General features: G+C 41.8%; 1 protein-coding gene across 3 annotated transcripts in view; it reads left to right on the top strand.

Moving 5' to 3' along the window:
* The window catches only part of FGL1 (fibrinogen like 1), a 44,638-nt gene that overhangs the window by 21,465 nt on the left and 6,716 nt on the right, over nt 1–16,457 (top strand). For 2 of the 3 annotated variants that reach the window (XM_030565382.1, XM_030565383.1), the window contains exons 4-7: nt 3,007–3,169; nt 11,320–11,417; nt 13,376–13,464; nt 14,420–14,607. In XM_030565382.1, coding sequence (XP_030421242.1) covers nt 3,007–3,169; nt 11,320–11,417; nt 13,376–13,464; nt 14,420–14,607 — 538 coding nt within the window. The remainder of the gene's footprint in view (nt 1–3,006; nt 3,170–11,319; nt 11,418–13,375; nt 13,465–14,419; nt 14,608–16,457) is intronic. The other variant, XM_030565384.1, reaches the window with a different exon arrangement.

The raw sequence follows: 16,457 nt of genomic DNA, 5'->3' as shown, positions 1-16,457 counted from the left end.
GCTAAATCTGTGTCTAATATTAGCCAAGTCTAGACAAACACTAACACATGTCAGCCAATTACCATCTCAAGTCCCAGTGAAGGAGGAGTGAAAGACTAGGAAGGACAGTGGACATAAACCACCATACAATTACTAAATCACTGAAAATATTTTAAAAAGTTAAAGACCAGATAGAGTAGTTAGAGACCAGATTTCCAAAGGTATTTAGGAGACTAGGGCCGCCAGTAGGCATCTAATAGTATTTCCAGAGGTGCCTAGCCAGGTTAGATGCCTAATTCCCATTGAAAGTCAGCATTAGACACCTAACCTGCTTAAGGGCTTGTGAAAATCCCACAAGGCACTAATTTGCATCTTTAGGCACTTAAATGCCTTTGTAAACCTGGCTGAACGTGAATATGAATGCCCAATTATCCATACAGATGAGATTTTTTTTTCCAGTTAAGAGCCTGATCTAAGTGCATCCTGTAACTGTTACTATTTTTTGTCTTAAAGTAGCATCTAGAGGCCCTAACTGAGAGTAGGGCCTCACTGTGTTAGGCACTGGACATTAACCTCATAAAGCTACGGAGAGCTTGCACTTTAAATGGACGAGACAAAAGGTAGATGAAAGGAAGGCAGTGCTGAGTACCCTGAACTCCCACTGAAGTAAATCAGCAGGGTCTCCCATCATAATTGTAGGATTGGGCCCCATTTCATTATCTCTTATAATAGAGCACCATATTTCACACATTATTGCCATATTAACTAGCAAGATATGGAGAACTTAATTATTGTTGGGTTTTTGTTGTCTCTGGTGCTATAAAGAAAAAGCCCCAAACATTTCCCTCCTTTTCCCCATTTGTCCTGTCAACAATGCATCACATTCATTATTAAAACCATTCTGCCAGTGGAAGCAACTGATCATCTTCCTTGCCAGGTGCGAAGCTCTGGTTTTGATCTAACATCTATAATGCTTACAGGACAGTGAGACTCTTTTAGGGCCTGTTACAGCTGAAGGGCATTTTAAGGTGGATAACACACCCATAAGAAGATATCTTAAAATTTTATAAATTATCAGTCACTTGTTCTAGTCTAAGGCACCATACTAGCAGTCAAGGGTTCAAAAAGAGAAAAGCTTAATCACAGATTCATATTGAATATCTTCTGTTTCTGTAAAAGATGAAGCTACTTTGATAGTTTTCAAGACATTTGTGTTGCAAGAGTGCAGCAGGTTTGTTGCAATTCTAAATGAAATCTTCTCTTCTTTCTGGGTCATCAGTCACTACTGAGTCCTAAAGGGCCAAATCTATCCATAATGTAAATCCATTGACATCAATGGAATCATGCCAAGAGTGAATTTAGTCCAGTGGGCCCAATATGTTACCCTCTCTGCATGCCCCTGTCTCCACTGTTCAGCTACAGTTTTCCCATATCAGGTGCGTGCAGATAAGCAAGAGTCAATACAGACACAAGCAGTTTCTTAGGAAGGTTTGAATGCTTGCATAGCTGAGTTTCCAGTGTATAATATATATATTCCATCCTACAGCATGACATGCCTTCTTATAATAAAGGCATGTCCTCCTCCCTGTGCCAACCCCTAAAACCCAGATTTCACCCCACAGTATTTGGGGAAGAATCTTCCTTCCTGCAATACTAATGGCCCCTTTATACAGGAGTAAAGTTCACTGAATTGCTGTATTTATTAAGAGTAATATCACTGTTGGTGAGGGTGGTTATGTATTTGTATAGCATCCACAGTTCACAGGGCACTTCACAGAAAAATAAGGCACCAAGGTCCTTGCCCCACAGAGCCCAAACCCAATCCAGCTCTATAGTCATGCACAGGCATCTTCAAGGAGCTGAGCTCCACCATGCACAGTGGATGCAACTGGTGTTAGGTTGTCAAATCCTGATCTTCCACTTGCATAGAAGAGGAGGCAGGATTTTCCTTTTACTAAAAAGTAATGTAAATTAAGGGAGCTAGGTGCCAGTTCAGCCAAACACTTAAGCATATGCTTAAAATTAAGCACATTCTTAAGTACTTTGCAGACTTAGGACTCTGCTGAAAAAATCATGAGTGTTTGAAAATTTGAGACTATACTCTAAACTAGTGAAACATTCTTTACATTCCTCCCATCGACTGGCTTAGATCTTATTTACATTACTTTTTTCTACTATAGTCTGTTCAAACCCTAGCACAGTAACTTGTTTTCAGTATAAACAGTTTATTTTCTGGTCTAAAATGCATTGGGGCTTTCACAAGGGAGAAAGAAAATAGTTCAGAATGTTCCAAACTGGCCAGCAAATGCAATTAAAAAAACAAAATGTTGGCTGAATCCCAGCCAACGTGTTGATAAAGTTCTCAGAGGTAAATCTTACAGTTAATCACCTCTACCTTTGCCAGGAAAAACAGAAAGAGTTGAAAATTATACGTCTTTCCTGTGTAACTGACAGCGTGATGGTAGATTAGATATAAACAAAGAACTCCTTTCATATAAAAATTAACTCCTGCAAGGAAAAAAAGGATTATAGAATTATATAATTATTGTACATTCATTGGGCCCAATTCTCCCATTGCCCTGAACTTTAGTCAGTCACTTATACCAATGCAAAGTAAGAGCAAAATAGTATCAAATCACATGGGAACATTTTACACACTGGAGAAAGTGAGTTTGGACTCATTTTGTAGAAGGTGCAATACTGTTCCAGGTTCAATGTTTGTTATTTTTCTCCTAACAGTGATGATTCTGTCCTGCTGTTTGTGGCTATTCTACAATGGGCAAAATTCTGTAGCCCCCTCAGTACATGAAAATCCCACTGAAGTTAGTGGTGTTTTTATATTTGGGGAGGCTGTACAAACATGTAATTATGGTAATTGATGAAAATGATAAAAAGACAAAGATAATATGCAAGTTTTATATTTTTACCATAGATTGATTATGTTGATAAAGGTCCCTCTTTGCGAAGCTTATTTTTACTAATAAATACAGGACTGAAAAAATCTGTTTTCAACTGATATTTTGAAAGCAGATTGTGCAGAGATCTACAACGATGGACATAAACGCAGTGGATTTTACAAGATGAAACCTCTCCAGAGTCCTAGTGAGTTCCTTGCCTACTGTGACATGTCAGAAGGGGGAGGCTGGACTGTTTTTCAGAGACGTTCTGATGGCAGCCAGAAATTTGATAGGTAGGTGTTGGAGCCAGCAGTTATAGTTACAAACAAACCACAGGCATAGGAGACCAGGAGGGATCAAGTTAAACATTAACTCTAAAGCTATCTCTGTAAGGGACTATTGATGATTTTGTACGTAAGTCACCAGACTGGAATGCCAAAGTTCTTGGTTCAATTTCTGACTTTGCCTCAGACTCTGTGTGGCCCTGGGTAAGTTATTTAGCCCCAATTTAAAGTAGTTAAGAATGAACCCAACATTTAAGCATCTTTTAACAACAATCCACTGAAGCCCTTGGGACTACACCTGTGCTTTAAATAGGCACATATTTAAGTATCTTGTTGAATTTGGGTCTTAATTTTTCTGTTCTTCATTTGTAAAATGGGGATAATAGTACCTACCTACCTCACTGTGTTACAAGGATAAAATCAATAATGTTTGAGGTGCTCTGATACCGTGATGATGCGGGGGTATGTAAGTACCTAGATGCTGGACCTAGGAAAGGGGACAATATACTTAAATTGGATTTATGAGCTGCTCTTCCTTTCCCCACTTATCCTGTCCAAATGAATTCTGGCTATATCCTCTCTATTAGAACACCCACTGATTATCAGGAACACTGGCCTAATTATTTGCAGTTAACACTACAGACACGTTAAATTCTAATCATAGTAGGCCACAGCAAAAATGGTCATTTGCTGTGCTGGGGTATTTTCTTTTACAACAGTATTTGTGGTAATTCAGGTGTTCATAGCACCACTGTCCCACTGTGTGTAACTAAGTTCATTTTCATGTAATTAATAAGCACTGCCGTAGTATTTGACATGTTTAGAGTTCTATGCAAATACTAAACTAGGGAATCCTTTAAAAAAACTCTGAGAGGCAGGAAAATATATATTAAAAATAGTTGGAAAATGGGGGAGGAGACAGTGTTCGGTGGAAAACCTGGTCTTTTCAGCAAAAAATTGAAAACCAAAATAATTTGATTCAGAAATGACATTTCAGTGCCTCATAGGAATGGTAGTTCAGGTTCCTCATGCTTCTGTTCTCCTTTATAGGCCAAGGTCCTGGATTGGATTACATCTCCCATGATGTACCCTGGGAATTAGGGAATCCCTGGCTGTGGTACACCATGGGAGGTGAAGTCTGGGGAGCCCAACATGTAGAAGGGAATGGGAACACAAGACAACTGAACTACAGCTCTCATGAGTCACCATGGTGGCATATAAGAAACAAAATATTTATGTACTTGGCTGAAATATTTCAATTTTTGGCTGAAAAACAAAATCTCATTGGTTTTCAGGCATTTTTTCTGTGCATGAGTTTTCAGGGTTGGCGAGTTGTATGGGCCCATGGTGCCCATGCTCCAGTAAATTCAGGGCCCCAGCGGCCTGGCTCCACCAATGTTCAGGGCTGGGTCTCTCCCCCAGCTCCACCTGCCACCCCTGCATGCCTCTCTGGAGTGTCCCTGCCTCACCTGCCCCTGGGCAGAGGCGGGCGGCTGCCCCCTGCAGCTCCACACTGCACTCCCTCGCTGGCCACTGCCAACTAAGGGAGTAGTGCCAATGGCAGGCTGATTGCTGCACTTGCAGAGGGAGGAAGGGAGGTGGAGCAGCCCCTCCCCCAGCAGGCAACTCCAAGGTGGCTTATCCTGTCTGGACATCCTGAGCAGCAGCCTGGGGCTTGGGTGAGTGTTGTGCTGGAGGGGAGGGGGAGGAGAGGGAGGCTCCTCCCCAAGAGCTTGCTGCTGCTGGTGAGGAGAGGGCTGCGGGGAGTCCTCCTCTCTGGCCCTAGCCCCGGGGCAGCCTGCCTTCTGTGCATCAAAGTTTGAACTCCTCATACCTGGCCCAACCCCACCCCAGAACCCACATCCCCAGCCAGAGCCCTCACTCCTCCAACCCCAACCCTCTGCCCCAGCTGAGCCCCCTCCTGTGATGTGAACCCCTCTGCCCCAGCCCCACCCTGCAGCCCTCACCCCCACACTGCAACCCTCTGCCCTAGCACTGTGCCCCTCCCACAACCCAAACTTCTCATCCCCAGCCCCACCCCAAATCCTGCACCCCCAGCCAGTGCCCTCACCCCCTGCATCCCAACCCTCTGCCTCAGCCCTGAGCCCGCTCCTGCACTGTGAACTTCTCATCCCCAGCCCCATTCTTTGCTTAGGCGTTGGCATTTCTTTCCTTTGTTCTTTATAAGTGGTTCTTACAGGTGGGTGCTAGACTGTCTGATTTGTAGGCCTTGTCTGCATTGGGTTATTTTACACCAACATAGTTGCATTTTACACATCCTAGTGTAAACAATCCATGCTCAGTTAACCATGACTTGTGCTGGCACAGTTTATCTCCATGTGAAACTCCAGTGTGAACAAGCCCTTAGTAAGATGACACCTCCACTTTATCTAAAAAAATTGGTTTTATAAAAACAAATCCTTAAGACCCACAGAAAAATGTTCCCCTGTTAAATTCCATTGAAAACACTGGTATTACAGCAAGGACAAATTTCCATCAAGTGTTCGCAACCCAAACGTTACAGCACTGAGAACTTGGAAGCACCTTAATTGATTTTCATTGTCCAAAATAAGAGATGCACAGATTGTGAGAAAATCATAAACAGGTAAAGAAATACTTGTTTACAATATATGGCTTTCAGGTGGCCATGTCCCCAATAATAGAGTTTTGCTTTTACCTCCCTGTGCACATTAATGAAGATGTACTCTTTTAGATTCCTTTCATCTTGGACACTAGTCTGAAATAGTTGTGTAACAGTTAAAACAACAAATCCAGTTAAATCAGTGTACACCCCCAGTAGTAATGCTCTGCACAGCCATGCCAATAATCCAGTTCTGCCTGCTCTCCAGCCTGGGAGAGGAAAGGAATGTCTCACCCCTCATCTCCAGCCCCACCCCAGAGCCCACACCCCCAGCCAGATCCCTCACCCCAGAGCCTGCACCCCAGCCTTGAGCCCCATCCTGCACCATGAACCCGTCCAGCCCCAACCCCACCCTCAGCCCTCAGCCCTGTACCTCAACCCTCTGTCCGAGCCCCTCCCACACCCCAAACCTCTCATCCCCAGCCCCACCCCAGAGCCCTCATCCCCCCACACCCCAACCTACTGTCCCAGCCCTGAGCTCCCTCCGGCACTGTGAACCCCTCATCCTCAGCCCTACACCACAGCCCTCACCCCCGCGACCCAACCCTCTGCCCTACCCTGAGCCTCCTCCCACACTCCAAACCCCTCAGCCCACCCTATTAATTTGGTGTAATAATAATCAACAATGGATAAATTCTTAATAAAGTTACCCAGAGAAAAAGAACAAAGTGACACCTGAGTTCGACAGCCAGCTTGCAAACTGAAGCTATACAAAAGAAAGACGCCGCAAATCTAAAAGATAAGAAAAGGAGCTTTCATCAGTCAAATCTATTAAGATTTATGTGGTTGGAGTACAATACTGAATTAGACAGAGCTTTTTGCTTTTGAGGGTTATTGATCCTAAAGTCCTTGGTGGTATCCATATTCAAAAGAGTATTAATAAAGTTGATATTCTTAGTTAAATAAATATTTCTTACAATAGTGATATTGTGTGATACAGGGAAACTGTTAAACGCTTACTGCTTCCAGTCCATTTTTACATTATTTAAAAAAAATATTTATCCGCTTACAAGGTGGGGGGGAGGGCGCGACTTGGGCCTGTTCTGGGCACCGCCAAAAATTATACAAACCTGCCACCACTGTGGGTTTTGTTGTGGTTTGTTTTATTTTATAAATTGGTTTTCAAGCATGACGGTTCTATGAAAAAGTTTAACTTTTTAAGTAAAGCAGGTACTACTTGGGGAGAAATTACTTTTGTTGAAAGCCCAATTTTCTGTCAATTTTTTTTGACAAAAATGTTGGCTAGTTTTAGTAAATATTACTATCCTGATTTTATAAATGGGGGAAACCGAGGAACAAAAAGGTTAGAGACACAATAAGTCAATCTGGGAAAGGGAAGTTTAGAATTCTGTAACTCAAAGTCCTGATTCCCAGCCCTGTGTTCAGTCTGCCAGACCATACTAAGTCCAATATGGTTTTAATATTGTTATATAATTCATACTCAGTTAACTTTAATGATGTTACATGCACTACCCTGTTACCCATATGTTCCTGATGCTCTTTGCACTCTCATGACCTAGTCTATAATAACACACTGTAGTAAATGAAGATCTTTAAATGTCTGACACTTTGCTTACTTCTTTTAACTGTAGTGAGTACACCTTGTATTATCCATTATGTATTTCATAGGGGGTTGTTGGCTAGCCTCTTTTACAAACTCTTAAACCTCACAATACCCTTGTGGTGGCAGGGGGTTGATCCTGAGAGAGGCTGAGCACCTGCAAGCAGGCAAAAAGTGACCAATACTATTTCTATTTTTCAGATGGGGGAAATAAGGTTTTAGTTCACTGATTGACTGAAATTGAATTACTGTGCCTTTACAGTGATGTAACTGAGATCAGTATTAACCCCAAAGAGATTATAGTAAGTGATTTATACAAGACCACAGGGGGAGTGGGACACTCTCTTCAGGATTCTCAGAACCATAAATCACTGTGTTACTCCTCTGCCTCAGCAAGTGAGAGCTTTGCTACTGCTAAACTGTATGTCAGCTCCCTGACACACCAGTCTCTCTGCCTTGGCAGCAAATTCCTTGAGACTCTGCCATTCTAAACCTTCCTTGCCAGTAACAATCAGTAAAACCTAGCTCCCGAGTTCCCCAGAGATGTCTTTCTGCAGTGTCCAGCCCCTCTCACAGAAGTTAGTAAGTTTGCTGCCTCTAAAGAGAGAGTGTGTGCACCAGCCTGTTAGGTTACCTGAGGACTCACTCTTCACGTAAATATAGCAGCAATGAGATGAGTTATAGTAAAACTAAGAATAGTGGGTGGGGGAGTGTTGAGATTTAAGTGCTACTAAGCAAGAGAAAAAGACAGGTATGGTTACAAACAAAACATGCATTTTAGTCACTAAATCTTTTAATTTTAGCAAGTTACAATCTTTGCCTAAGCAGTTCTCACTTACATCAGGTTACCAAAATATTTAGCCCTTCAGGCCAGGGGATAAATCTTGCACAGAATCAGAGGGTAGTGTCCCTTTTCTTCCATAAGTATGGATAACTAAGGGGTTATTCGCCCCTTCTTTTTATAGTCCAGGAAACCTTTGAAAAGCAAACACAGACAAAGTTCCTTTCCTCTCCTGGTGTGCAGACACCATGCTGTCTTCCTCATCATCTAGTTGTTATAGTATCTTTCCCCAGTCTGAACCTTAGAGTCCAAAAGTTGGGGTACCAGCATGAATTCCCCTGAGCTTAATTACCAGCTTAGATCTGATAAGCTGCCACCAACCAGGACTTGGAGTGCCTGGTAAACTCTGGCCCCCCCAAAACCTTGCCCGGGGACCCCCAAGACCGAGACCTTCTTGATCTTAACACAAGGAAAGTAAACCCCTTCCCTCACCATTGCCTCTCCCAGATTTCCCCTCCCTGGGTTACCCTGGAAAATTACTGTGATTCAAACTCCTTGAATCACAACACACAGAAATCAGGTTTGTTCCCCCCTTTCTCTTCCCCTCCAGGTGTTCCCTCCCTGGGCTCCTGGAGAGATAGACAGATTCAAGCTCCGTGAATCTAAAACAAAGGGATTCCACCCTTCTCCCCTCCCTTCTCCTTCCCTGTTAAGTACAGCCTCAATTCCCTTGAGCCTCAACAAGGGGAAAAATCAAACAGGTCTTAAAAAGCAAAACTTTTAATAAAAAAAGAAAGAAAAAAAGTAAAAGTTATCTCTGTAATTTAGATGGTAAAAGTTACAGGGTCGTTCAGCTTATAGACACTAGAAAGAAGCCTCCTCCCAGCAAAATACAATTTAAAATACTTCCAGTAAACCACACATTTGCAAATACAGAAAACAATCAAAAGACTATAACCGCCTGTTCTACTTAATACTCACTATTCTGAATACATAAGAGACTGTAGCAGGGAGATTGGCAAGAAACCTGGTTGCACATCTAATCCCTTCCAGGACCCAGAGAGAACAAAGCCAAACCCAAAAAACACAAAAAATGGCTTCCCTCCACCGAGATTTGAAAGTATCTTGTTTCCTGATTGGTCCTCTGGTCAGGTGTTTTTGGTTCCCTGTTTGTTAACCCTTTACCGGTAAAAGAGACATTAACCCTTAACTATCTGTTTATGACACTGGTCAATTTTCTTTTTCAGTTGGTTTAACTACTTCGTTTACCTTACCTGTAAATGTACTTCCATTGTCTCTGGCCTCTCCTTGCTCAATTTATATTGGAGACAAAGGTAAACGGGTGAAACAACGTTCCTTTGTCTATTTCAAACCTGTTTATCTGCTCTACTCAGGTTGCTTGGTTTGAACATATTTTAGGACTATATTTCCAGCACATATACACAAGTCTTTACACACCAACTGCACATACATCACACAGTAATATTAGGGACCACTGTACCACCAGTTCTTACATGAAACCTCACAGGACACTCTGGCTAAATATTCTCACAACAGCATGCTGGGTGTGGCCTTCACCTGTTGGGATAAAGGGGGCTCTCAGAGTCACTCTAGAGATGGAAAAATAAAGATCTGCTCAAGCCTAATTCTAAAGCCCAACCCAACCCTGACTTGACCGCAGCCAATCTGAACCCAGCCCAAGCATGAGGGGTTGTTTCATACCTGACTCGAACCTGACACTAGTATTTGGGTTTTGTCAGGTTCAAGGCAGGTTGCAGGAGTCTAACCTCTGTCCCAGAATGCATTTTCTTTACTTTGTTTCTCTAGGGAGCCATTGAGGCTAACTACCCCCCAGCCCCGCTCTCCCACCACAACCCACTGCCCCAGCCAGCACTGCACACCCGAAGGGTGGCCAGTTTCCCCCTCTCCAGGGCCACTCTCCCAAGACCTGTGTTAGTGCCACCACCTCAGCCTCAAAAGTCAGGCTGGTGGCCCTTCCCGCTCCCCATTCTCTGTGCCCCAGATCTATTTCCAAATGGCTCCTTCCTGTAGGGTCTGGCTGCATGCTCTGCCTGCTGGCCACTGCTGCCTCCCTGAGCTGTGCGTGCTGTGGAAAAAGAGGCACGACAACTTGTTAGCACAGCACAGTGAGATGGCAGTGGCTAGCAGGAGCGGGGCAGGCAGCACTGCTGTACCAACCCATGATGCCACTGGTGCGCAGAGACTGCCTGACTCAACTCCAGCCTGAGTGTCAGGTTGTTCTCCACTTGATCCATTCTGAACCCAGCACTTGTAGTCAGGGCTCATTAGATTTGGGGTCCATTGCAAGGCAAAGGAAACAACCTATTTTATCTGATCTATCTGGTATTTCTAGTACTCCCTTCACTATAGTATCTAGAGACCAGAGAGAGACTCAAAAGTGGCAGGGCCAATCAAGAGATGTGCCCCTAGCTCAAGGATGGGAAAAGCAGAGTGATGCTACAGTTTACAAAACAATAGCAGCTAGATCTGTGGAAGTTTCATAAGCTACTCAGCCAAATATATGGAGATATACCTATCTTATAGAACTGGAAGGGACCTTGAAAAGTCATCAAGTCCAGCCCCCTGCCTTCACTAGCAGGACCAAGTACTGGTTTTGCCCCAGATGGCTCCCTCGAGGATTGAACTCACAACCCTGGGTTTAGCAGGCCAATGCTCAAATCACAGAAGGTATATTATTTCTGATGAAATGCTGTGTGCGACACATCTACACAGACTTTCATGCTGTGGTCACCCAGGAAGTGTCTCTTCATTGTACAGTTTTGGGGGATGATTACTGGAATTTAGACAAGCATGTTATGCAGGAAGTCAGACAAAATGGTCATAATGATACTGTCTGACCTTAAAAGGTATTGTGGCTGTGTTTCTGGAGACCCAACTCTAGTTTGGGTTTCAGCTGCCAGTATAAGAAACTAAGGACCTCCCACCTCCATGTGTGTAAATCAGAAGTAACTCTAGTTAAGTCAATGCACTAGTTTAAAACCAGGGTAAGTGAGGTCAGAATCATGCCCCAAACAGTCATTTATTAGTGACTTGATATCATATAAGACTGTGAGGTTAAAAAAATTATATAGTTCCTAGCAAACTTCTTATCTTCTTTGATTATCCCAAATCATTAGTTTCAATTTTATTTTCAGAGTCTGGGCTGACTATGAACAAGGTTTTGGAAATTTTGTTTTGAGAAATGGTGAATACTGGCTTGGAAATAAAAATCTTCACTATCTCACCAATCAAGGTAAGACTTGTACAGAAATATTGTTCTTCCTTGGTGGCCTTGCAATACAGGAAAATTCACCATCTCATTCTGCTTGTTACTTTGCTCTTTTAGGACCAGGTTCTGATGCAATTTGCACTAGTGTAAATCCCAAGTCACACCACTAGTTTGAATGGGGTTGTTTAGAATTTACAGCAGTGTAAATTAGATCAGAATCTGGATCTTAGTTCCTAATAAAGGATTCAAACTCTCATTGGGCCAATGTGTCAATGGTATGCAGGGAGCCTCTGCAGAGTACATAAGGCCACCGTCCCCCAAGTGGTTCTCAGATCCTTCCTCCCCCAAACAGAACCGCATCAGTTTAACTGACAGTCCTGACCCAGTCAGTAAACTGCATCAGTTCCATTTATTCAGGACTTGTAGTGGCCACATATGTGATACAATCTGACTTACAGTGCAGGTCTGGGTATTTTCTTATTTCTCCTACTCCTGGGAATACTAACAGTGTGTCCATATTTCTAATAACTGAAGGTAGTTAATCTCCTATTGTCCTAACATAACCTCCTCTAAAGGCTTGTCTACATATAAAACATTTCACTGGTGCAGCTGCACCACTGTAACACTTCAGTGAAGATGCCACCTACACCCACAGGGGGGGTTCTCCCATCAGCATAGGTGATCCACTTCCCTGGGAGGCAGTAGCTACAATGGAGGTAAGGTTGGTTTAACTACATCACACAGGAGTGTGAGTTATACTGATCTAATTTCCTAGTGTAGACCAGGCCTAAATTGTTGCTTGTTACATCTTCTGCTTCAATTTGGTTTACTCATTCCTCCTCCCAAAATCTTCAAAAGGCAGGCTTCCTAAATTACTCTGATGTCAGTTCACATTGGCACCATACCCCTCATTGCTCAATCAACCTTTGAACATACTCTGTCCTCAGATAAGAAGTCCAGCTCAATGGAGTTGAATGGGTGTAAGTGAAAGAAGAATTTATTCTATGCATTTAGGGCCATATCTTCAATTGGTTTAAATTTGGCACAGCTCCTCTGAAGTCATTGGAACAATGTCAGTTTACACCCTCTGAGGATTTGGCTTTGATTGTAGATTAGTAAATTAAACAGAGGAACCTAAGGCTCAAATTTTGGATTTGGATGCAAATTTCTCCAAACTTTGAGGAAGGACAAACCCAGGATTATGGCTGGATCCTCTTTCCTACTTTCATCAGCAACTCACAAATCCTACCAATGTGAGGGTTGACTGGAAAACTTGTACCAGTGTAACTCCATCAATTTGTGATACAGATCAGCCCTGTATGTTTTGTGAAGGGAGAAATAGTAGTAAAAATTAATTTTAAATGTTAAAGTTGACTGCAAGCATTGTGGTCTATGATACGCTCACTTTATAGACCTTCACGAGAAAATGTGGCTTTAGCAGAGGCAACGCATGGGGGGGCATGCGGGGTGATGTGCCCTACCAGATTTGCTGCTTGGCTTGTACTGAGCATGCTCACATGGACTGAGCATGCTCAGTAACAGTGCTGAAGCCAGCTGCCCTTACTCTATTCCCCTCCCACACTCACTACTGGCAGGCACAGGTCATCTCTAGGCCTTAGTGACTATTATAATCTGTATTCTTGAAGTATATTCCACACCTTTTTATCTTCTTTCTTCCTCAGCACTTAAGCATTTCTTGCTATTCTTTGTTTTACAACAATTTTAGGAGCATAATGTAAAGAAGATGATGCCAGAACAATATTTGTTTCTTATAGAAATTGCTGTGATCTTTATTCATATGAATTTGTCCCATAACTTTTAAAATATTTAAATGCAAATGTGAAAATAAAAAGGCTTATGGGAGCAAAAGAAGAAACATAAATAGGATTTTAGTCTTTTTGTATAACACAATGGCTTTATTCTGAGGAATGCTGAGAGAGGTTGATTTAACATGAATAAATATTTGTTGTTGTTTTGTTAAGGAAACTACACCCTAAGAATCGATCTCTCTGATTTCGAAGGAGAGCGGCGATATGCGCAATATAAAAGCTTCAGAGTTGCTGATGAAGAGGTAATAAAATACTGAATGACTTCTTTAATCAGTAATTCATTTTTTAAAAGAAGCTTGGATTCTCTAGGCAACAGAAAAAATATTGTGGCAGGCCATATAATTATAGATTCCACAACTTTCATAAACATATATAGTTTTCTAATATCTCTTATTAACACATTTTCTCTCTCACCAAGACCTTAGAATTTTGATAATGTAATAACACATTGGTTTAAGTTCATACATTGGGTTCACACAATCTTACTTGGTACCTGTCTTTAAAGATTTTAAATTAGTTTTCTGGTTCTTCAGCAACCTTTTAATAACAGACAGTTTTCATTTGCTGATGTTATCAATGATGTTGGTTACAAAGATTTTTTGACATGAAAATGTTCAACATAAGATGAAGTTTTTATTAAGCAAAATTAGCTCTGTTAAAGGGTAAATCACAGAGAATACACTTTGTTAACAAAGGCCTTGATTCAGCAAGGTACTTAAATATGTGGCTAATTTTAAGCATTTGAGTAGTCCTGTTGAAGTCAATTCACTAGGACTATACATGGTTAAATTTAGGCAATACTTAAGTACCTTGCTGAACTGGGGACTAATGGCCCAATTATGCCTCCTGGTAGGTGCTGCCTATCCTAAACAATCATTAATGTAAAATTCCATTGTTCTGGAGGCAGTGGGAGTTAAAAGCATTCAATGGCTTATAGAAGCCACTCAGCACCTTGCAGAATTGAACCCTAAAAGCCTGTTTTATAGACAGGTATTTAAAGTTCTTGAAAATTCTTATGTCTTACGGAGCATCCTCTCAGTTGCCTTTTACACTGTGTTTAAATGGCAAGAGCTAAATGCCATTTCTGAGTTTATCTTAAACAACAGTGAAGGGAATGTATATTTCCTAGTTAAATACCCATATTTGTTAATAACACCCAGAGATTAGTCTAATTTTTCTCTCCCCATTTTTCATTAGAGCTCATACCAGCTGAGCTGCGGAGAATACTCTGGCACAGCTGGTGATTCCCTTACTGGGGGGTTTCACCCTGAAGTGAAATGGTGGGCTGATCACCGAGGAATGAAATTTAGTACACAAGACAGAGACAATGACAACTATGAAGGGAACTGTGCTGAGGAGGACACAGCTGGCTGGTGGTTTAACAGGTCAGGTATTTATGAGAATACCAATACTAGTGACTATGATATTTCCTGATTACATATGAGCAGGCCTGGCTCCAGACACCAGCTAAAGAAGCAGGTGCTTGGGGCGGCCAATGCCAAGGGTGGCACTCCGGCCGCTATTGGGGCAGCACATTGGGGTCTTCAGCGGCAATTCTGCAGCGGGTCCCTCTCAGAGTGAAGAGACTGCCTTGTTTTTTTTTTAATGCATTTATTTATTTATTTATTTGCCACTTGGGGTGGCAGAAAACCTGGAGCCAGCCCTGCATGTGAGGTAGAAACATATGATATTAGGTAGGATTGGTATCATTAATTGTAATTAGGTAACCTGTCATTGACCCCTATCATAGACACCTCAGCACTTGGCCACATGACTGAGTCTGACCCTTGAAAGAACTGCTGGACTGATACCCTGTATCACACCATCTCCAACTTGCATTGGACTGAGAGAAGGGATTTACTTTGTGCAGGGGTCTGCATACCAACTTCTTACCTTGCTGTCCATCTAACTGTATTTATTCTGTCTCCAGTGGACAGATTCTCTTTAAGGTCTCTGATTTTCATTCAAGCAGGACATCTTGAACACACATTACCACTGCTTCCCATTCTTGCATTTCCCCAGTATTTAACTAGACCAGATGTGACATTGTGCAGGCTATATGACAAGTTAGTGCTAGTGGTTGAGTTAATAGATGTCTAATGTTAGGGGAACCATTTTTCACTTCACTTCACAGGGTCTCAAGCTCACTGTCCATTCATCAAGATGGAAATGCACCCCCCCTTAATTAGGGGTTGTTCTCAGAGCGATTATTCTGGGAAGGAAACTTCCTTAATAATCACTCTGAGAACAACCCCTAATTAAATATTCCTTAAATATGATGAAGTCAAAGTTTTAAAAATGTAACATTTCTTATACTTGTATATGCAAGGTGACGCAGAATATTGAACATAAATGATAAATAACCTTGGCCTTGAATATATGGGCAGCTATTTGTATAGGTTTACTTGAATAATAAGATAATTATAGCTGCAAGGTGAAGCTATGCAATATATATATAAAAGGCAGTTCAAAGAAGCATATTATCATAATGCAATCTCAGTTCTCTTGGCATAATTGCCAGGCTGGATCAACTCCAGTGTGTGTCTCTCTCTGTGTCATCCTTTGTAACCCCTCACTTCCCAAAATTCAATACCACTTTCTTTGAGAGAACTGAGATAAGTTAGCCCGAACGTATTACCTGTAACCACCTCATAGGTTTGTTTCAAAATTAATTTTATCTTTTAGCATATGGAAGGGAAGGAGAATCAATGTATATTGCAAGGAACTGGGATATCATATCATAGGAAAACTACATGTGGACTGAGTTTCAGTTCTACTTAAAGCTACAATTACAGATATAGAAAAAAAAATCAGTTGTGATTCTGTTCCCAATTAAATGAACCTCCAGACCTAAAATTGTGTAGGATTGTGATAAGTATCACAGCTTTCATATATGATGAATCACCAATGACTATTAGTCAATTTTCCTCAAAACAAATCTCTTATTATATCTGATCGCTCAGGCAAAAGCATTATACCTTTGTGGAAATAGCTGCATGACATGATTTGACAGCTCTTTGTATCTAATGTACTATAATGATTCATGTCCTATAAATACCACAGATAGCTAGCTCTGCAGTGCAGGTTTCTACTAGCTGTGAATCTTTCTCTCTTCTTAAAGTGATAATACTGTCTTGTAGCAACTATGTTCTGGGTTAAATATGAAAGTTGCTAATGAGGTTACCCCACTTCCTTGATTCTGCCATTTCGTTGAGTAAGCACTTACTACTGAACC

The sequence above is a fragment of the Gopherus evgoodei genome, chromosome 5 (genome assembly GCF_007399415.2).
Source record: "Gopherus evgoodei ecotype Sinaloan lineage chromosome 5, rGopEvg1_v1.p, whole genome shotgun sequence".
Taxonomy (NCBI): Eukaryota; Metazoa; Chordata; order Testudines; family Testudinidae; genus Gopherus; species Gopherus evgoodei.
The sequence above is the reverse complement of the archived record's forward strand: the minus strand, read 5'-3'. Positions and strand labels throughout refer to the sequence as shown.